This window comes from Salarias fasciatus, chromosome 8 (assembly GCF_902148845.1).
Source record: "Salarias fasciatus chromosome 8, fSalaFa1.1, whole genome shotgun sequence".
NCBI lineage: Eukaryota > Metazoa > Chordata > Actinopteri > Blenniiformes > Blenniidae > Salarias > Salarias fasciatus.
The window spans coordinates 12,137,033-12,159,405 of record NC_043752.1 but is presented as its reverse complement, the minus strand read 5'-3'; the positions used below and the strand labels follow the sequence as shown (position 1 = coordinate 12,159,405).

At 47.2% G+C, this 22,373-nt stretch overlaps 1 protein-coding gene across 2 annotated transcripts in view; it reads right to left on the bottom strand.

The window, feature by feature from the left end:
• ntn2 (netrin 2) overlaps positions 1 to 20,887 on the bottom strand; it is a 38,152-nt gene extending 17,265 nt beyond the window's left edge. The window contains exons 1-2 of one of the 2 annotated variants that reach the window (XM_030098381.1): positions 20,748 to 20,887; positions 8,690 to 9,950 (exon numbers count right to left, since the gene is read on the bottom strand). In XM_030098381.1, coding sequence (XP_029954241.1) covers positions 8,690 to 9,740 — 1,051 coding nt within the window. In that variant the 5' untranslated portion in view covers positions 9,741 to 9,950; positions 20,748 to 20,887. Of the gene's footprint in view, positions 1 to 8,689; positions 9,951 to 18,297; positions 18,604 to 20,747 lie in introns of those variants that run through there. The other variant, XM_030098380.1, reaches the window with a different exon arrangement.
• Between the last annotated feature and the right edge of the window lie 1,486 nt (positions 20,888 to 22,373).

Below are 22,373 nucleotides of genomic sequence, written 5' to 3'. Positions count from 1 at the left end.
TTTGAATCAGAAATAGTTGTTAATGTGTCATAAAATAAAGAAAAAGAATGGAAATAGTGCTGAGGAGTGATATATAATCTAAAATGTGGTGACTAGATGAAAAAACAGATCAGAAAAAAAAAAAAAAAAAAACCCAACCAGGTACCTGCATGTTTTATTTTCTGCGTGCAATTGACTTGAGCTCAGAGCCGCAGCTGCCCACGAATCCAGGAATGTTTATGGGTTTGTTTTGAAGTGCCTGTGCACACACACTTGCTGACACCCCACCACCGCCCACCACCAGAGCTGTAACCCCCCCCCCCCACTCACCCAAATTAGGCTCAGCGGGGATAACTGAACCCCGGTGAAGGCCATTTCTCAATTCATTAACACATCAAAGCTTCACGAGTGCTCTGCAAAAACACCTAATAATTCCTATCTGTGTAAGAAGAAAAAAAAAAAGCAGACAGGGATGTGCAAAACTCACGCCTGATGTTGTCGTGGAAATCAAACAACAAATACAAACTTCAGTCTGGGGCAAAAATCAGAGTAAGCGGAGGGAGCGGAGAGCAGACCCCTCGGAAAATATTAGACTACTGAATTGTTTCGTCACCTTGTCATGAAACTGAGCAGCTCCAGTTCTGTTGGAAATACATGTCAGAGTTTTGTTTTTACCCTGTATCGTTCCCTTCATCGTTTACACACGTATAATCAGCTCACGATAAATGATTTTCTTACTTTTTCAAAGACGGAAAATACCAATGGCGACCTGCAAGACTATCTGTTTTGTGTCGACTTTCAAGACAGGTGATTCAACGAGTACACTTCCTCCGAACAAGCTCAGAAGCTGATCCGTCCACTGCGGTTTGACAAATTGGTCCCTGCAGACCGTGCTCAATAAATAAAATGTGTGTTTGCAGAGCGCAGTGCCTCTCTCTCTCTCTCTGCCTCCATATGTGAGGGATGAATCCAACCTCATTTTTCCTTCAGTTTCCAAACAAAGCCGAGCTGGTGAGCACAGCCAATTGATTTTGGATGCCTGTGCTAAACCTAAATCCCCTGCCTAAAACTGGTCCTTGAAAATTGGAGGCCTGATACCGCCACCTTTCCCCGCTTGGACCAGGCCGGGCTGCAGATTCCTTCAAACCCAACACCCCCCTTCTTTTAATACTTCGGCCAAACAGGCTCTGCTATATGGGCTCCCGCCATTATGTGCATGTGCCAGTGTGTGCATGATGCTCCGGTGGTGTGTGTGTGCGTGTGTGTTTGGGCTGAGTTCCACCTGGCTGCTCCGGCCACCTGCTCAGGGCACTGAGGGGAACACCCGGTTAATTAGCTCCTCATTATAGCCAAAGCAGTGTACAGTGTGGACAAGCACACACATTTACACACACACACACACACACACACACTCCAACAGGAGACAGCTTCAACTGGTAGTAAACCAAAACAAGGAGTGGCTGAAGGTAGACAAAAGGTGAATCTGAGGTGAGGCTCGAACAGATGTACGCTTTGCTGGCTTCACGGTCTCTAATGAGCTGTGAACAACAGGCTGAGACGATGTTTTAGGAACTCTCAGCTCAGGACGAACAGGAAGCTGCAGCACTGCAGCCCCGCAGTGTGCAGAACAGGGACTGTGCTGCGAACGGGAGCCCGAATGTCGTTTTGTAGCGAAGCCATCTCAGCTCCGCTCGCTCCTTCCTCTTCCTCCACACACAGACATCTTTCACTCCAAACTTTGACACTACATCTCAGGCCTCCCCTCCCTCTGTTGGTTTCTGCGGTGAGCCTCACGCCGTGGGCTTAAGTGCAGGCTCTTGGGAGCCCTTTTGAACTGAGAGTCCCCTTAATTCCTCCCCCACCCCTCCTATAAGGCCGCTTCTCTCTCCTCTTACCTTTATGAAACCCCATCTGACCGGTCGCCTCTCTGCCTTTTCGCATTTCTTTCCTCGGCCCTACTTCTCATTTATCCATACTTTCCTCCATCTCCCCTTCCTCTTTCTGGATGGCAACAAGCGAGGAAGGATTTTAACAAGGTTAGGCTGGAGGGATGCCAGGCTGGGGGGCCTGGTGTCAGCGGAGAGCCGAGCCTTTAGCTCTGTTCTCTCTCACTGGTCGACTTCACTTCCCCACATCTAAACATTGTTATCTCCGTCCAGCATTTGCCTTCACTTTCTGACTATCTCACTCGCTCCCTCGCCCCCCTACAGGCAACATCTTGCAGTCGGGCAAACAGAGGATGTTGTGCAATCGAATTATCACGGAGAATCAGCTTAAAAAAACAGAGTCCAAGGTAAATCATAACAGTTTTAGTTCTTCGCCATGACTCTTGGCATACAGAGCCATGAGCCATGAGGTCCAGTCTGGGCAACGCATGAGCAGCTTTAGCCGGTTTAGAAATAGAAAGTGACAGATGGAACATGCCGTGTAAATTCACCACCTTGGCTGAAAGGCGACGACGGTAGAAAATGGTGAGGAACTGTGGCTCTGGCCACATTAATGGCTGAGCGTTTTAAACAGCTTGGGGCAGTCAGGGTGTCGGTAGATCCAGGCCCTGAAATGCAAACTTAGCTTGGTTTTTCTAGCTCGTCCATGAAAATATGATCATGTAGTAAATCTATTTAAAAAAAAGGTTTGGATATTATGTGACAGGAGCTGATCAGTCAGATGGCTCTTCTCAGCCAAAGGCAGAAAAAAATACTGTATTAAATGGACCCGAGCCACTGTCATGCACTCACAGTTAACAAATAGACATATATTTTCTCTTAATAGCCTCTGAATCTTTCTGCCACCAGCAATACCGGCCGACAGCCAAAAACCACATATTTTCTCAGGCAACAGAGCACAGAGGCTTGCGAAAGCATAAAAAGAAGGCTAACTGTTACCATAACACCAACAATGCAATGTGAGGAGAAAAGGGCTGATTTCAGCAAAAAAAACAGCAGAAAAATACATGAAATAGGAGTGAGCAGACAGGAAAATGTCCAGGCAAAGAGTTAATCTCTGACAAGAGTCAGTTACACAAGGACAGAGGGGAAGAGAGCGCCGGCGGTGACGGGCACCTCGGGAGGTGATTGCTACCATCTGTAAGGGAGAGTCGGCGAGGGCCTGAGAGAGCAGGGTGGGCACAAACTGCAGCTCCGCCAGTTTGCTTTGGCACGGCGATGAAACGCTGCATCGCACCAGCAGATTATATGTGGCTGACACACGTGCACAACTGCAAAGAAATGCACATGCACGCACAGTCGGCCTCGAAGCAGCAGCAGCCCTCAGTGCGTCAAGCCAACTGACAATAACGCTGTTACTTGACCCTGCGCCGTCCGTAACGTTTGTCTCACCATGTCCCGTCTGCACCACAAAGTCTTTACGTACGGCCTCACAGAAGGAAAAACGAATCGGTCTCATGCAACTTGGACAAAGACCAAAGATGCTATAAAGACGGGGAGAATGAAAGTGAAGCGAAAACCAACCACACAGATCCTTGAACGGCACACACACACACACACACACACACATCGCCAAAGCAAAACCAGTGCACCTCAGTCAGCCCTGCAGTACGACCGAGCTCCAGTTTCACTTCAACAACCCTAGAGGTATGATTTCAGGATGATATTCTGCGGCTGGGTAATTATTTCCAAGCACAGGAAGCTTTCCTTTCTTTAAATTCACTCTCTTTTCCTCAGCGACCCCCGTGAATGCACGGAGCAGAGTCGTGCTGAAAGTCAGTAAAGTTTCAATCCCCCTTTAGGCAACGCTAAGAGGAAGGGTGGAAGAGCCTTTACGGTGGTGAAAGCAACAACATAGTGCACGGAATAAAATACCTGCATGAGTGGCTGTCATTGAGCATCTCAGTCATATTAGTTGGAACAGTATTAGAGTAGGAAGACTCACGGCAGAAGTGAAAAGTCGATCCTCTACTCCAACAAGTCTGGACCTCAGAACCTTTACGTCTTCTGACAGGTGTTACAGTCAGTTTAAATATTCTTCCCATTCATTCCAATGACATGTTTTTGTTTCAACCAGTGAATTGACCATGAATTTAAATATGTGATCTTCCATGGCTGTCTGAGTCTTCAGATAAAAGGTCTCACCCTCGGTTGAAGCGGATATTAAAGGATTGTTGGAAGGATGGGTGAGTTTAATATCACTCTGAGGAACAGATGTATGAAATCTTGTCATACTGGAAGATTTTAAGATGCTTCTTGACTGGAATACTCCAATTCTCTCCGGACGTCTCTGGCAAGGTTCGGTTTGTTCCACTCAAAACTAAACAACACTGTGTTGCAATAACAAAAAACAGACAATTCAATGTTTTCTAATTGAGAAACTATAAAACCTGGTGATGCTCATGTTACTGAAATCATGCAATCTCACAAAGTGTGCCACGGTTTCATGTGTGTTGTGCTCGAGAATGAGATCATTTTTCAATCACTGGGCCTAAAAAACTGTCTTCATGAATCTGTGTGATGCCTGGAACATGGACCTGACCTCTGCCTGCCCTCTCCAGGAGATGTGAAAGGAGGAAAAGGGCTGTGAAGGGATGGAGGACTATTTTGAAATTCTAATCAGCATCGAATCACCATCTGCCCCCCTGTCAGCGAGGGAAATGAAGAGAGAGAGAGAGAGAGAAAAGGAGAGTTTGTGCTTCCAGCTTTGTGGAGATATTAAAGCTTCATCTGGGAAACGTGTCCCCAGCCAGCTTCCTTCTAGTTTAAAACACGCATTGACACACACTAAGAAACTCATCGGTCAATGTCCCTGCTACTCCGCTAATAGTTTCCCAAACGCAGTGGCCGAGGTCACCTAAAGCCCCTTTAACAGGTAGGAACAGGCTTGAGAGGAGACCTCCAACTGCACAGTGAGTAAGTTCTGCTTCTCCATCTTCTGCTGTAAAAATCACATTTCAATGCAATGTTTCATTTAGCGTGGCAGACGTGATCTAATAACTCAAATTATGCAACAGGCAATAACTTGTTCAGAAGCAATACCTCTTGGTGGGGTTTCCTGCAGGTGATGACATGGTTCGGTGTATAATGAGAGTCTACCACCAATCGTCATTATGTTGATTGATTCCGTTTAAAAAGAAATTCTCCAGTATCACTCATTCCCCGGTGGTTAAATTTCCTACTCAAAATATCCAACACCACACCCAGCCTCTGCAGCGCGGGGCTCCAACATCCACAGCTCACCTGCGTTTCTGGCAAATCGGCCAGAGCGGCGATTCACATGACCTCTGCGTTTAATGTTATGAATGCTTTCTGCTGTGCCTGGCGCAACACGGGGAGCAGACCTGGCTCGGCTGCTCCATTAGGGATGGATGGTGTCTGGCCCGGGGCTCGCTGCATCCCAGAGCAGCACTCTGGACTTCCTGCAGGCTGAGTACAAATGAGAGGGAGGAAGGGCTGGAGAATAGAACAGCTTGGTGCCGCGGCCAAACAAGGCCAAAATGGCTGTGGACCCAGCCAAGAGCGGGCCGCTACTACAGCGCCATAAATTATCATCTACTCAGGATGTCACATTGTCATTGACTCCACAAGAGGCCTCTCCATCTTATACAGTGACTCTGGCAGACTCTATTATGGTGTGATAGAGTGTCTCACGTTTTTAAGTAAACATCAAGTATTTATATTATGACATTGGTCGTGCCAGCAGAAAAGCCAATACTCCATCACAACCAGTGTCCGCGCAGCTTATATCCATCTGTTTCCTCATTCTCTCTCCTGTGGCTCAAAATCCAGGAAGATAAATCACAGTTTCTTTTTTTTTTTTCGTCGTGTCCCCCTCAATACAAACAGAGGCACTCCTTTACGAGGCTGCGCGCTCTCTGACTGCTACAGCAGGGATTTACAGAGCGGTGTCTCGAAGCAGGACTCGCAGGGAGGGAGGCGGCAGATGGGCCGGTGTGCGCCTGGCTTGTGTCTGGAGACGGTGCACGAGCTTGCCAAGATCGCAGACGGCGATCTTGGTTCAAGGCATGTCAAACATTTAGCAAAATCTAAAAACAAACAGACGGGCTTATTAAGGACAATGTTCCTGTTTTTTTTTTTTTTTTCTTTTCATGATGGAGGCTTAAAACAAAACCCCAAGAGAGAGAAACCTTGCTAAATCTTTAAATACAGAGCAACTGAAAACCGTTGGAGTGATGAAACTGGCCGTGAGGTACATCATTAGTCAAAACAACTGACAAACTCAGTGGCAGAGTAAGAAATACATCTACATCTGCTCACTCGGAGTTGCTTGTTGCTCACAAGCCATCTGAATGTCAGCTTAGCTCTGTCACCACTGCACAGAGGATCGTGACCTCTCGGGCTCTCCCTCCAACCCAAACACCGGAGGAGCTCATGAAAGCTCTCCTGACACCTATGGGACTCCCGGGCTGCAGAAGTGTTGCCGCTCTTACACACTTTTCCAGTCTAAATACAGCCACAGTGGCATGCCTCGGGGCGCAGGCCTCATTTGTGCACCGTGTCAGAAAGAAAAGCAAACTGTGAAATCAACAAGGGGAGGGTCCATTTTTGAAAATAGGCTTTAATACACGCTGGAGAGGCTTCTTAAGAGCTCTCCTGCTACTTTAAGAATATTTTGGAAGCCGTCGTGCCGGAGTAAGCTGTAAAGAGGCTTTTGGAACATGAAATTAGGGAGATCGGGGACTGATTTTTGGCATGTCTAGATGTGTGATCAGGTATAGCGTGCAACCGGCAAAGGGCTTTAACTGCACTGTATCAACACTTGGATTAAGTCATCACAGTTGGCCAGCGAAGCCGGGCTATTTAGTCCAGAATGGTTGGATAGGAGTGACAGATCAATCCCGCAGAGGAGAGATCTACGGGAAGCGGGCGTAACACTTCAGAAACAGCTACAGGACATTTGAAAGAGGGTGTGTGTGAAAGTATGAGGGAGAAAACACAGAGGGATTGACAGGATATTATTGTTACAGAGCGTGTTAGGTGTGTGTGTTTGTATCTGTGAGTTGAGTAAGTGAGGGTGTCAAGGACACCCGAGACGCCAAAGTAAGGTAGAGTTGGCATGGGAAGTACATAATGAGGAAAGAATGAATTTGCTGGCCGGTCGGCAGCTGAAATGGCTCGGCCCCGCCGGCGTTGTCATTCTTTGTCCTTTTTTAAACCAGTCTGGCACTGTTCAACGCTAAATATGATCTCAGGCCAGCTCAAAGGCAATTACAACATGCAAGAAAAATATACAGTTTTTCAATGTTCTCCTGTTTTTGTGTTTTTTTTTTTCCTTTCTTGCTGTAATTCAATTTCATTATGCTTAAAGGTTAAATTGGGGACACTGGTTTTTAATAGTTCTATTTACCTGTGCTTGCAAATTTTTATGACAAGCAAAATTGACCTGAATTAAATTCCACCTAAGTCTATTTATACTAAGTGACCTCTGTAGAAAAAATTACAAACAGCGAAATATCCGCAAATTAGAAGATGAATATTGATGAAAACACACAACCAACCTGACGTGGAAGTAAAACCTCATTGAAGGCATAACATTAGTTTATGTACATCAAAAGTCCTTTATCACTGGAAAGGTTAATCTAATGCAAAGTTAATCCATATGTATTAACAGCATTACCAGAAAACATGCTTTAAATTTTCTTGGCAAGCTTGAAGAGTATGTCTAAATGACTTTTAGTCAGCAAGTCTTGAGCTCTAGACCAACACTGCCAAATAACATTCTTGGATGCCTGCGCTGCAGCGGCGTGCCAGTGAGCCGAGCTGTTGTCATCTACTGTTTAGACTTTTTTGTGTGAGAGAGTTTTTTTTTTTTTGTGTGTGTGTGTATCACTGACAGGTCCAGGGAACATGACTCTGTCAAAAGTGGTCTGCTTTCCTGTAGAGTAACAGTAAATGCAAGAGGCTGACAAGAAATGACCACAACACACAGACCTCTTGAGAACCATCGCTGGGGTTGCCAGTTTAACCACTGCGAGCTCCGACAGCTGCTCACCAACCGGTACGTCCTGGCAACAGCAGTAATGAACCGTGTGATTATCAAGCAGAGGTCTTCCTAATTAAGTGCCTCATTTCCGACCTTCTTCTCTCCCTGTTCTTTACCTGTGTGCTTGTGTATAAACTCAGTTTGTTGGCCTGACTTTATTTTGCTGCCCTCATATCCTGAAAATGAGCAGTGAAAAAGTTGTGTCATCAACAACTCCAACTCATGAAAGAACAACCAGTACCTTCAAGCAATTCCTCATTTTCAAACACAGAGCATTCAGTATTAAAGGAGTGCCATAAAGTCTCACATGGTTATGCATTATTGTCAATAAAGTTGAAAAACAATTTCCAGGAAAAAGCAGAAGAATGATTTTTTTTTTCTTCCGTGACGTTTTCTCAATTCTTTGGCAATCACTTAAAAACAATAAAGCATTTTCTCCCTGTGCATTCATTCAGCCAAGGTACTCTGGTTTTCTCCAACAGGAGAGAAAAACAAGCAAAAAAACATGTTTTAGGTGAGAGTGTGTGGTATAAACTTTCAAAACTTAGATTCCAATTGAGCAATCTGCAACAAAGGCACAATTCTAGTTTGCGAAAATTATCCTTCCATCAGATACGATGTCCTGCTAAAGTCAGAAAGTGTTTGTTTTTCTTTTCAGACTGCCATACTTGAAATTCTAGAAAGTGATATCAACAGACAGCAAATGACAAAGTGTTTAAAGGGGAACCAACAGTAAAAGATAGAGATGAAGACTTACGCAGACACTCATTGGCCTCCCGAGCATTGGCCCTCTGCCACGGTCTGTCGTAGTGAAAGGGCTTGCAGCGGTCACATTCAGGCCCTTCTGTGTTGTGTTTGCAGTCACACACCAGTTTCCCTTCCTTGTCTTTCAGGCAGCGTGAGGCATGACCATTGCATTTGCACCTCCCGCCCACCTGGAAGTCTCCCACTGCATAGAAATAAGTTGGCAGCGTCGAGGTAACCGCCATCGGGTCGTCGTCCCTCCCTCCGCTGTTGCTCCCGGCGGGGAGTCCGAGCTCCCGGGGCAGCTGAGGCCGGCTGAAGACCACGCGGATATCGGTGACGGTGACCCAGTCCTGGAGGACGGGGCTGTTGTCAAAGTCTTTACCGGAAGGCCGCCCGTCCAGAGTGCTAAAAGCGATGAGTCCTCCGGAGAGCACGTAGAGGTCAGTGTGGCCATCTGTGCAGAGAGCCTCCTGCTCGTTCTGCTTGGTAATGGTTGCTTTGTTGGGGCGATTGTACATTCGCCGGCACTGCGAAGAGTAGAACTGGTAGGGCATCCAGGTTTTGCCGTAGTCCATGCTTTTGTATATGGCCAGAGACTCGGGCCGCGGGGAGCAGAACTGCAGGCTCACGTAGGTGATTTCAAACTTTTTCCCCAGCGAAAGGGTGAGAGTCACGTTGTGCGGCGAGGTGTTGAGATTCTCCGACTGCCAGCAGGTGAGGTTGTGGGCCGAGTTGAGGTCGGTGAGGTAGGAAGCAGGGTGCGCGCGGCGAGGGTCGGCCGCGTCGCAGATCTGGCAGGTGCGCACAGAGGGCCGCTCGTCGCCTCGCTCCACCACGCTGCAGGACCGGGACGGAGGCCGGCCGCAGACGCTGGACACCGTCACCTCCTTGCCGAAGGCAGCGTTGATGAATTCGGGGATGCAGCGGCGCGCCGCCCCCGTGTCGTCGTAGCATGGGTCCGGAGGGGTCTGCTGTCCCGCAAAGGGATTGGTGGCACTGTGGGTGGAGGCTGAGAAGGCCAGGAGGCACAGACCCAGCAGGCACCTCCAAGGTTCCCTCATCCTGCTCAAAGGGCCAGTGTTTTGATGTGCGTCTACACTTATGCAAAGAAGAAGTGTCCGTCCAAAAAGTCTGTGTGGTTAAATTCAGTGTAAATGCGTCGTTGTGTGGCTTTCTCTTTGACTTCTCCCTATATGTGTACACTTGTGAATCAGTGGAGGGAAAGTGTCTGAGCTCAGTGACCCTTCACTTCAGGCTGGCCTGAGCCTTTCCTGTAAGAGAGAGAGAAACAAACACAGAGGTCAGTGTCATTGAAATATTTTTACCATAATTGGACATATAATGAAATATGACAGTGATCTACTGTACAAAAAACAAGGTTGTGTATCTTCAAAACAAAATTATATTTGCCCTTAAAAAGGAAACGTAATGGGATCTTTTGTACTGTACAATTACAAGTGAATGTTTTCATTGCCTAAAAGCCTGTCAAAGGATCAGACAGTCAGATGAGGGGGGGCCAGGAGAAAGGATGTGACCATTTAAAGAAAGACATTAGTGGCTGCAAGTAACTGCATCCTGAATTTCAATGCTCGCCCCCTCATTCAGTAATTCTATTCAGGTCAAAACTGGCCGAGCCTTCTGGTCATGCTTGAGCAGCATGACAGAAGTCACCCCATAATCCCCAGCGGTGCTGCGAAGCAGTGGACCGCGTGTGACCCTGGTCAAACCTCTGCTGGAAGAACTGGTCCTAAAAAAGGAAACCACTGACATGGCTGGAGTTTACTGATTATTAAAGGAGTTTTACAGCAAATCAACCACTGACACACGATTATCACACTGCCGACCTTGGAAAAGACCATTATGCTCTTTCACTGAACCAGAAAATTTGTCAAAAGTGATAGCTACTTGAGGATTATACTGCCCATTAGAAGGACTGCAGCCATAGGAGTTCATTCAAGCCTTTCTTATTCTTGGGGTCAAGACAGGTACCTGGATGGCATCATTCATACGCTTACAGCTTGGCGAGAGGCCTCTCACTCCCAAGAAGAAAAAGACTGAGGGGCACAGGAAGAGAAAGCCTCGGGAGCAAAGAGAGAGAAAGGAAAAGAGATGTATGTGGCCTGAGGCTTTCCCTTCCCTAATCCCCCCTTTTTACTTGCCTGGGTGTCAAATCTAGAAGAGCCCCATTTCAAACCAGACAGCTGAGCAGTTGAGAGGGAACCCCAAGCCTCTTTTTGCAAGGTATTTATTAAATTACAATGAATCACACCCACCTCCTCCTCCCCTCACACTCCCTCTTATACTACAGCATCCCTCTTCATCTCGGTAGAACAAAAGGCTGCCTCTGTATCCACTTCAGCGAAGAGGGGAAGGCAGACAGATGGATTTAAGAGCGAGTCGAAAAGACAAAAGTTTTTTTCCATTATTGTGTGAGGGGTCCAAAGCTAGCAACTCTCAAAAAAAATAAAAAGAAGAGCCAAGTACCCGGTTAAATAGGACCACTCTTCTGTGCTCAAGTGCTTAAACCAAGGAATTTGGCTTATTCTTAAGCGTAGATTGGGTGTTAAAGGGAAATGGTGTGAAGGGGCTTAAGAAGCAGAATGGTGGCGCTGAAGAATATATGAAATGCTTTGCATGTCAGCTCAGAAACATTTAGAAAAATACGTTTGCCTTTCATTTACCATGTAATAAAATAACTTTCAGATTGGAGGCCTGAACCTGCAAATGAGTAACTGAAGGAAGAGGACCCGGCAGGACCGATGAGGACACTGATCAATGGCTCGTCCCCGGACGAGGGGGTTGAAGTGGGCACGCAGGCGGGAGTTCATCAGTCAAAGTGTCCCGTCGAAAGGCGGGCTGACACCCACCAGGCAGGGTACAGCTGATTAAATTAGCAACTCATTAGCATCCTGGACCGGCTTCCGCCAGCAGCGAGTTCGTCCAGGAAAACAGGCGGTGGAGAGACAGGAGGAGACAGGCTTCGGGAGAAGAAACAGATGTTAGGATCTGATGAACATGTTGAGCAGCTAAGAGGAAGTTTGAAGGTTTGGTCGCGAGAGACACAAGAAAAACACAGGAAAAGAGGAGTTTCAGTGGGTAAGAGGGAAAAGACAGATGCACATCGAAGACAGAGAAACCGGTAAGGGGTCTGACAGTGATAAAGCAGAAGTGACTCAAGGGAGGGTGAGCAAGGACAGAGACGAATGTGAGCAGTCAGAAAGAGAGTGAAAGTGACAGAGACGGAGGGAGGAGGAAGCAAATGGAAGGACATAAAAGAGAGAGGGAGACAGGGAGAGATGGTGGGAGAAATGGAGAGGAGACAGATTAAGGTGGATTGGTTTGCGTCTGGACTTTGGATGACTAAATATGGTGCGGCCCATGTGCCGTCGGGCCGGCCGGGAGACTCTTCCAGGGTCTGGTGCTGTCAGGCGCGTCTGGCAGACGAGCGCGTAGGTTAAACAGAGAGAGAACAGTGACACGGCTGTTTAATTCCACTCAGTTCGCCCTCCGAAATAGATCTGTGCCCCACAGTCGGCGTTAACCGTTCGTAGACTGTCCAACAACGTGGAGCCGCGGCCAACAAAATCTGGTCTTCGTTACAAACCGAAGACCTGCCCCGTGTCGCTACAACATCTCCAAAATGTGAGCCAGTTTCACAAAATCTGCACGTATCTGTCAGCTCTGTGCGTCTGATGTTGGACCAGAGGTTTAGCCGGTCGACCCTTCAAGCCACGAAAATCTGTTCTTGCGAAGAAAAAAAAAAAAAAAAAAACCCCGACAGAAATCTCCTTTCAGCACTGACAGTGTGTTTAGCAAGCCACAAAGTTCCCCTCAGTGGGGGAAGAAATTGCCTTTCATTAAATGTGGTTGAGGTAGCAGCAGCTGTAGGCCAGCGTCTCCGACTCTGTGAAGAAGACAATGAAAGCCACACAGAACGGTTCAACCAGTTGCAACTTTTTTCTTTTTTTGAAAAATGCCCAGGTAAGGTTAAAGCTTTTCCGACAGCAAATTTAATTACATTGTTGATGTAAACAAAGGTTTTTTTTTAATTGTTCCAGAAAACAATTTAAGCAATATATTTGAAGTTCTGGGAAGTACGCTTTCTTGCCAAGAGAGGAAGGAGAAGATCAATACCACTCGCATGTTTGTAAAGTAAATCTGACGCGAAAAAGCTTCGTGCAGCTTCACACAAAACCTCATAACAGAGAAACTGGTTGTTTTCCCGTTCCTGACTGTTACAGAAGGGATGTTCCAACTTGATTTGATTAAAACAAACTCTGGTTGGCCAATAACAGAGTTCCATCAACTGCAACTCTGGAATATTCCTGACAGTAGTTTCCCTCTGGAGGAAATTGCAATCACAGGTACTGACCTTGCTCACAGGCCACTTTTAGCAAAGAGAAGTCCAACGATGAAGAAGAACTACGTCCTGAATTTGACATTTCAACGCTGTTGGTGTATTACAAGCAAAGGAAATGTAGTTGCAGTTGAATTTGGTTTAAAAGAAGCTGGGTAGAGGATGAAATGGGGACAGGCAGGGAAGCGGGCCTGGAAAGTGAGGAAGAGGAAGGTGACAGGGTGGTCCGCCGGTTTCAGCGGAGACATTCCAGGGAACGTTTTTTCAGCTTCTCCCTGTCACCGGGAGATCATCCCATGTTGAGATGTCTCTCTTTCAAGCGTGGGCGCCTCTGTCAGAGTTCACAGATTAGGAAAACAGAAGTTGCTGAGAGACTTTATTTGGCTTTGGGTGTAGAGGAGGGCGCCAGGGGAGGTGAGGAGAGGAGAGGGACAGCTGAGCCACTTTGTATCCCAAGTGGGAGCCTTTCACGCTGCTGGAGAGTTGGCGTGGCGGCCGCACTCAGGGTGGAAGTGAATGGAGGTCTTCTGGGTCGCCTGTCTCAGATGACAGCGAGCCGGGCTCCAAACCGGTACCCTGCTAGCCCTCCAGCCTCCGGTACAGTAATCCCTTGTGGGGTTATTACTGGCTCTTCAAAGCCATAGAGGGTGTTTCAAATAGGCCAACAACAGGGGAGCCCCCATTCTTATTATCATTACAGAAAATCTCATTCAATGAATATAAAAGCACTGAATGAGAAGGCAACAAGGTCAGGGATCCCCCTCAGTGCAAAGATCCCACTCATTTAAAAATGCTTCTGAGCCTATTATACGTATTATTTCCAGCTGCTAATCATCACTTTTAAAGATCACATCTAAAGTGCATCTTTAATGGTCCGTCATTCACTGCTTTACAGCGCTTTATTGTCTCTTCGTAGCATTTTATGTGAAACAAAAAGGAGCCGCTGTGTTTGGAGGTATTTTTCATGCAGTTTGCATCGTCTCCATGGTACCTTTCATTGTACATCTCCGGGTTCTTTGGTTTCGTCTCACAGTTCCAAAAAAATGTTTTTGAGGCAAACTGGTTATTCCGACTTGCCAGTAGAATGATAAAAGACAGATGGATGAAGAGACAGAAAATAACAGAGATTATGTAAAACATATCAGCACGATTTGCGACGATGACGAATAAACTCATCACATCCTCCTTGGTTTTGTGTCTTTATTCAGACGTCCGATACGTAAATGTGACTGACAGGCTTCAGGTAACAGGGGTCACCAATTAGTGGTCTGAAATCCACTCGATATCCATGGTGATGGTGATGCGTGTGCGTGTGTGTGTGTGTGTGTGTGTGTGTGTGTGTGTGTGTGTGGGCGATGGTCGTGAGGGTGAGGGATACTCTGAGTTCCTCCCTGGCATTCATTAGCGACTGAAGAGGAGGAGGAGGAGGAGGAGCGGGGAGGGGGGGGGGGGGGGGGGGGGGGGGGGGGGGGGGGGCGAGGGCAGGAGGGGGTCAGCTCTCACAGCTGAGGGCGTCATTAGCGGGGGGATCACTGACAAATTTTTAAAGCCCGCTTACGCTCAGAGTCTCTCCGTGTCTCTGGAAGGTTTAACGTGAAAAATACCCACGAGTGTTTTTCTTTCGTGGCTCCAGCTGATGCTGGACCGGTTGCTCTACATGCCACCGGAGGAAAAGTTGAGATAATACAGCTCAGGTTTGACGGTTCCTGTGCGGATTAAGACAAAGCGGGGGATTCCAGATAGTATCATAAAACATAGGAGTGAAATATTTTCTACCTTTCCATCGAACAGAGAGAGACGCACTGCAGCGAGAAAGGCTGAACGCCCAGCAGAGGAATGCAGCAGCTTCTGTTGCCCAGCCCACACGGCTGGCCCGAGTCTGACAGCAGCGCTTTAAATCAACAGAACCCGATCCAGAACCAAACGGGAGGAGAAAAGACAGACAGCGTAAGGTGGAATATGAGGTCAAGCTAGTTCTCACAGGCTCCGTCAGGAAGTCGCGCTCTCTGTGCTTCGTACAAAAAAAAGCGGGAGGGAAAATGCTGATAGGACAAGTTGTGGTATATTTTTCTGTTGATGAACTCTTCGGTGAGGTCGGAGTTTTTGGTGAGAAACTTCGAGCTGGAGCGAGTTAAAGCACACGAGCACGCAGAAGGTTCCGGGTATGGATGAGTCAACCTGGACCCGGGGTTCAACGGGGTTGACCTGCGAGAACCCAGGCAGATATACAAGGTCTGCTTTGTGCTAAATTTCTGATTGACCCTTTCAGGGCCGGTCAGGAACAACAAAAACTTCGAACCTCTGACTGCAAGAGATTCAACTTCCTGAAGTTTGAAGTTTTTTCGGATCACGCGAGAGGACCAAAGACTCTGATTGAGTGTTTCCCATGGACATAAGCTCAACCGAGACCGACCACAGCTCGAGGGGCAGGTGAGGTGTTGGTGGGCATGAGAGGAAGTGCCTCGTTTGGAGGGATGGAAGGCTTTAAGGAGAAGGAGAGGTGAATGCTCCTTCAAAGCCTTTTGAAGGTTGGCTGCGGTAGGCAAGAGCCGTGGTTTTCCCAAAAAAAGCCCCCCTAACAGGAAAACAGTCTCTCTCTCTCTCTCTCTTTTTTTTTTTCCATTGCACAAGAACAACCTCTACCCCACAGCCGAAAGCGCAGACCCACTTTGAACTCACGGGGGGAAAAAAAAAAAAAACCCACAAATAATTTTATTAAGTGCTCAGAATGCTCGACGACTGTGCTTAAACACACACGCTGTTGACGGACAAACACACGCTGTGTGGCAGCTGCATTTACAGAGTCCCCGATGAAGACATCATAAAGGACGCCTGAGCGCTCGCGCTCTCTCCCCAAACCCACCTCGGGTCAGTGTTCCTGCACACCAGGTGATCTCTGAATAAAGGTGGGAGGTCAGAGTGTCAAGGCCCTAAATAACTGTCTTTTGGTGTGACTTGTGTTAACACGCTACTACGTGAGCAGAGAGCTCTTTATAGAAGACACATGCTATTTTAACAGCTTCGCTCGCTGAACCAGCATAGTTCAGCAGAGTTGCGAGTTCACAGGAGACAAGAAAAGTAATCAGATTATCCCGCCTGAGGCCGTTCCCGTCATTACAGACGCGTATTCAAGACAGACAACCGATAGGTATCGGGAAAGCGCTGCAGTGTGGCTAGACAAACACACGTGGACCTCACACTCGCACTCTCTCTCACACACACACACATCATTCTGCATCTGGATGAAATGTGTGCCTAACAAACACAGGCCAGGCAGGGTGCAGGAAGTGGCAGGATAAAGCATGTGAATCTCTGCCCCCGGACCTTCTTCCCACCGTGAGAGGCGTCTTGGGTGTCACACTGATGAATGACGAGTATTTAAGCAGAAAAGGTAAGCACACACACACACACACATGCACACACCCAATTTGTCACTCAAATAGAAAACACACAGCCACTTAAGTCAGAGGAGAGACAGCGCTTGGACGTCATTCTCACCTCTGAAGTGGAGCCGGCGAACATGTGAGTGAGTCTGTACGATGTGGGCACTTTATCGCACCACATTCATCTTAAGGGGTTTTTTTTTTTTAAGTGCAGGATCAAGGAGAAAAGTAAAGCTTATATAAAAAGACATCAAATTCCCACATGTGAAATGCAGCGTGGCGACGAGTCTGACGTTGGTCATTGAAGACCGTTCAAACTCTTGTTTTTGCTGATTAGTTCGGTAATGGAGTCAGTGACTGGAGCTCTTAAACAGATGTAATGTGAAAGGCGATCATTCTGATCTCCAGTTCTCTGATCGCTTCACCAGCAGCGTCGGGGTTGAAAGGACCTAATTTTTTAATTGGCTTGTGTCATTTATTCAAAATGACAAACGCTTGACTCGAGGAAGGGATGATGTTACACTAAGCCAAAACATAAAAAGTAGAGACTGACAGAAAGAGAGATCTAGCATTACTGTGCCCTGTCAAGCTGCTGAAGCCACAGAAGAAAAATACATTGTGAGTGTTGACTTTACTCGCTCAGGTGGATGGAGCCAAGAGTCCTGAGGAATCCTGCTTTTCAAGGCAGGAGAAAACGATCTGCTTATGTTACTGCAGATTTATCCATCTCCATCCACCCGCCTTTCTCTGGGCTTCATAAATACCACACACACACACACACACACACACTATACGAGAAGTGACTAAAATCTGCACTATGTTGCCTTGGATTAGCTTCCACATCATGTGCCTTCAGCGGCTCCTGGCTCTGCCTCCCTCTCTCTGCTCCTGATGGAAGCAGGGCGTGATGCAATTAAATAATGATGATTAATTTGCAAAAACAGGAAGGCAATGGCCACGCTCCAGATGAACAGCATTTCCCCAGAACACACTCGACTCCCTCGGCACAAACTTGACATTCCTCCTGACCTCGGAGAGGATTCGGAGGCCTTCTCCGTGGACCGATTCCAGTTATTTGCGATGAGAGTGAGAAGTAGGTCAAGTGGCTGACACTGTTTCAGTGTGCAGTGGGGGCATACTTTAAGTCTATTGAAGCAGTGGAGATAAGCAATCAGTGTGGGACTCTCGCTTTCGCTTCCAGGCTTGTAGCAGCTTGAGAGGGTAGATGAGCTCAGGGAGGGTGGAGCTCCTCATTACTGTCACGGCCATTGTCTCCTGTCACACCTTGCACACAATGAGCTTCAGAATCAGATTATCAAATTATCATACAAGCCACAAAGTTCCTATTAACAAAAAAAACTTGAAAGAGCTCAGCAGATTTTTTTCAGAGCACATTTTATCCTTGTAACAACAACACAAGCTTCTTCTTTTTTTTCTTCTTTTTTTTTTTTTTACACGTGCGCGTGGTGGCAACTGGACTGACAGACACCAACAGGAGAATTGCTCAGTTTAAAACTCACTGCCTCCAAACAAAAACTCCTCGTCCCTTTTGTTAAATCCATTTCCGTTCTTCAGCGTACTGCTGAGAACCTCTGGCCAGCTGTGCGCCACAGAGGATGACACCTGCAGATCCGGTTCAGCGCACTCCGGTAATTCAGCAACCCGCCTCAGCTGTCCCGTCTTCCATAAAGTACTGACTGTCACTGGGTTCGTTTAAAACAAACGATGGGTGAAGGACAGTCAGTCACAGCAAGCGCCGTGAGTCACTTACTTCTGATCCAAGACAATAAACCCGTGCGTAAAATTGAGATAGCTCGCCGCAAAAACACGAAAAAGCTGTAATAAACAGGCGCCGCAAACCGAAAATTACAAACTTACCACGTGTCAACTCGTCACTGTCGTTGTCTCTATTTTTCCTAAAGAAGTCTCCCGAGAGAGATCCACACCAATTCCCCTCAGGCAGGAACTGTCCGCTCCAAACGCGAAAAGTGTCTCGTCTTTCTGCCTCCTCGAAATGCTGCACTGGAACAGCGGCGAGATGGTGATAACTGAGAGGGTAAAGGAGGAGAGTCGGACCGCTGGACCCGTCCGCACCCGAAGCTCAAACCAACTGAAAACTGTCCAGTGCATCCATATGTAAAGCGAGCCCGAGGTAGGCTACTCCCCATTAAAATCAAACCCAGATTTTCCCAAAGCCTGTGCGCACGGCAGCGAGAGAGAGAGAGAGAGAGAGAGAGAGAGAGAGAGAGAGAGAGAGAGAGAGAGAGAGAGAGAGCGAGAGAGAGAGAGAGAGTCAACGCCAGTAAGTTTTGTTTTACCTGTAATTTACTGATGCGTAAAATTCAGTTCTGCGATTAAAATTGCGCGCAAACAAAAATAAACCTCCGACCAAACTGGGCGCCGTTTCAAGAGTTCTTTTCTCTCTCTCTCTGTGAAGCAAGACAACTGCTCTCTCACTTTTACAACAAATACCTCCGCCACTTTACGGACTGATTGTTACTATGCTGCCTACCCCAAATGTTCACGGGCAGCCATATGGAGGTCGTAATGAGCCCACGACGTTGAACCTGCTGGAACAGAGCAGTGGGGCTCGGGGGCCCACAGAAGTGAGAGGCAGATTCAGAGTGTTGTAAGTTATTATTTCCAATAACAGACCAAAGATTTATTACTTTATTCATCCTTGAGGCAAAACAAGGATGGATAAATTTGATATATTTTTAAATGAATAAAGCGACGATGTCAAGTGACATCAATGAATTCATTACAAAAGTTTTGTGCCGCTGCTCCTTCGGGGTACAGAGGAGGATCTTGCGACACCATCACTAAAACTGCCTTCATTTGGCTTCACAGTGAAAGTGCATGTGCTTTGTCATAATGAGTGTTTGTCATTCCAGCCTGACAAGAAACCGCTTGTGCGTAAAAGCGCACCGGAGGAGCCACAGAGCGCCAGTGACTTTATATTTACACCTTTTTCAGTAGTGACACCATTGCCTTGTCTTCACCTCACGGCCACAACATTCATTTTGGTAGTTTTTAGACTTAAAAATGGTCTCAGCCAATCACATCAGACCAACAGAATTTGAGTGGAGTTATACGCGTAAAAGCAGCCCAGCAGAACCACTTTATGATTCCCGTTAACTTGCGGGCCGACAGCTCGCGTGTTGCTGTGTGTTATTGCAGGTGCAGCCTGCCTACCGGCGGCTCATTATTCGCGCATCGCGGCCGATCAAATCCCGAGCACCTCCTGGCTCCACCGTAAGCTGATCAACATTCCTCCCGTGGGGGGGTGTTTCGCGGTACCATCCTCTGGGGCGAACAGCGCGGCCCGGCCCGGCTCGGCCCGGTCCGGAACCCCGCTGCACCTTCACGCCTTTACTCGAATTACTAATCCCAAACAAAGGCCGTTCAAACACGCATTAAGAACCGTGGATAAATAAAAAATAATAAGCATTAACCCAAATCCTTTGCGTGTGCGCGCACGGGCGTCACGCCTCCACGCGCACGCCTGCAGCCAATAGCTCACCTTATAGCGATGTCAAGGCACATAACTGGACCAAAAAAGATAAAATGACGCTTTGGTGTTTGATTGAAACTCAGATGGTGCAGCTCTGAGAAAAACTGAGCTGTATGGATAAACTGGATCAAACAGTGAGCGCAAATCAGAAGCTTTCCCTTTTCTCAATTTCTACCAGCGGATCAATATTTCTTTCCCGTGTTCGTTCTGTAAATATGTCGAATTATTTTCTTATTAAATGACCTATTTTATCCATTTTGTCCGTTCTCCTTTTTTGTTTTTCCACCCTCATTCTTAATAATGTCCATATCAGACTTTCAAGTCTTTGAAGCAGAAACTAAATTAGTATAAAAATCATTTTGATTTCTGATTTTTTCTTTCAGTTTCTTTGTCTCATTCCCCCCATACAACACAGTCTTTAAAGTCCCTAACCTAGCTGGAATGGTAAATCCACTTTTCAGTGTTACTAATCAATGTTTTCAATTAAAATACTTTGGAAAAAGCTGGAAAAAGTCACACAAGTCGAAAAGAACACAGAAGTCGGCTTCTATGCCTAAATGAAAGCTGCACAAACTCCTGTAGCTCTTTAGTCCCTTAACAACAAAATGAAATATTATATTTCCATCTATAAACGTCTAAATCAGTGACAATAACCTCAACCAAGCTCAAATTCTCCCTAAAAGGCCAAATTTGACGCATTTTGGCGAAATAAAGGAACTCCTCTGACCAGCCACTAATTAAAAGTGGGAGAGATTGGACTGCAAGTGAGACAAAAATGAAAGAAAACAAGACCGACAACAGGCAGCACACTCACTCGCTGTCAGATGGGATTCACGCGGGGAGCTCTCCTCGGTGCTTTGGAGCTGTTGCACTTGGATCAGTCTGCTGATTGTGTCTGGAAAACAAGGCTCAGCGGTGCGTCTGCTCCCGGCCCGGGGCGCTCAGCGCTGGCTTCCCTGCGGCGGACACCCCGGAGAAAATGTCAGCCTCCGGCTTTCTCCTCGCTTCATTTTTTGGCACCCCTGCTGTCGGGCGCAAGGAGAGATGCTGCTTACCTTGTCTGGAAGGGAACCCCCCCCCCCCAACCTCATGTTTTACAGCGGGGGCAGGCTGCCCTCTAGTGGTCAAATGGCTGCAGCACGTCGTCGTTAGTGAATGAAACGAAACTATCAAATAATGTCTGACAAGATAAAAGATGTTGAGTTAATTTATTGATCTCTCTTGGAGAAACTATCTCTCTGCTTTTTAAGCACCCATCCTATTTATAGTTATTTTTAAAACATGGTAGGAGCAGTGGACTGCTATGGCTTGGCCAAGAGAGATGGTGGAGGTCAAAGGTCAAACTCCATCTCTTCCCACGTCAAACTGAGCTGTCCAGAGCAGAAAGCTGCATCTTACAGATCTCTTAAACACACCCTGGAATTTACTCCAGCGCTGTAGATTAGTGGAACGTGAATGTTAGATTTGCAGCGTGTTTCTGTTGGCAGGAGGGGAAGTGGGCCAGTCGCAGGCACTGCAGTTAATTAATTGCTGCAGGCAAGATCCCTGCAGAAGATGGGTGGGTGCAAGGATGGGGAGCCGGGGTGGGACTGAGGGGAGGTTGCGGTACGGTTTAGGTTTTGTGAAGGAAAATGAGGTCAAGTCAGAGAGAGAGACTGGAGGGCACCTTAAAGGACACTGAGGTTTTCTGTAAAAATAAACAGCTTGAGCCCCTCTCAGCTCGCCCTCGATTAGAACAGCGGCCGCTTGGGGATCCCCGTCTGTTTACTCCCCCGCTGCCAACTCATCTTAAGTCAAGTCGGCATCTCGGCATTATTGTATACATCCTCTCACACACTCATTTGCTCAGGGCTCAGCTGCCACTTCACTTCAAAGGCTCGGGGCCTGAGTGGGAACGGAAGAGATATTAATGGGTATAACACCAGCGTGTCCTTGTGAAATACAAGCGCGTGTGCATGTGTGTGTTTGTGCGTGCCCTTTTCTCTGTCCACGTCACACGGCATTGCTCGGGGTGTGCGGTATCTGCATGTCAACATTAAGGAAAGAGAGCTATCAATAGCTCTTGGACCAGTATTTCTGTCCCATCCATCATTCTGACGTCCCGCCATTGAAGGTGGTCTCCTTCCATCCTGCACAATCAGACTCAATCAGAGAGTTTTTAGATGAGGATACCTTGAGGAGTGTGTCTGTGTGTGTGTGTGTGTGTGTGTGTGTGTGTGTGTGTGTGTGTGTGGAGCGGCGCTGTTGTCTTGATGTGGGATTATTTTGAGGTTTCGCTGTTGACTTTTGACAGCAGAGACTGTCAAGAACGACGGCGGGAAATTGGCTTTCCCCGCTCGGTGCAAAGCGCACGTGTGATTAAACCCACTGAGAAGAAAAAAAAAAGCAGAGCTTAGAAGTTCGCGTGTGTGTTTTTACATATATGCATGCATGTCTGCGC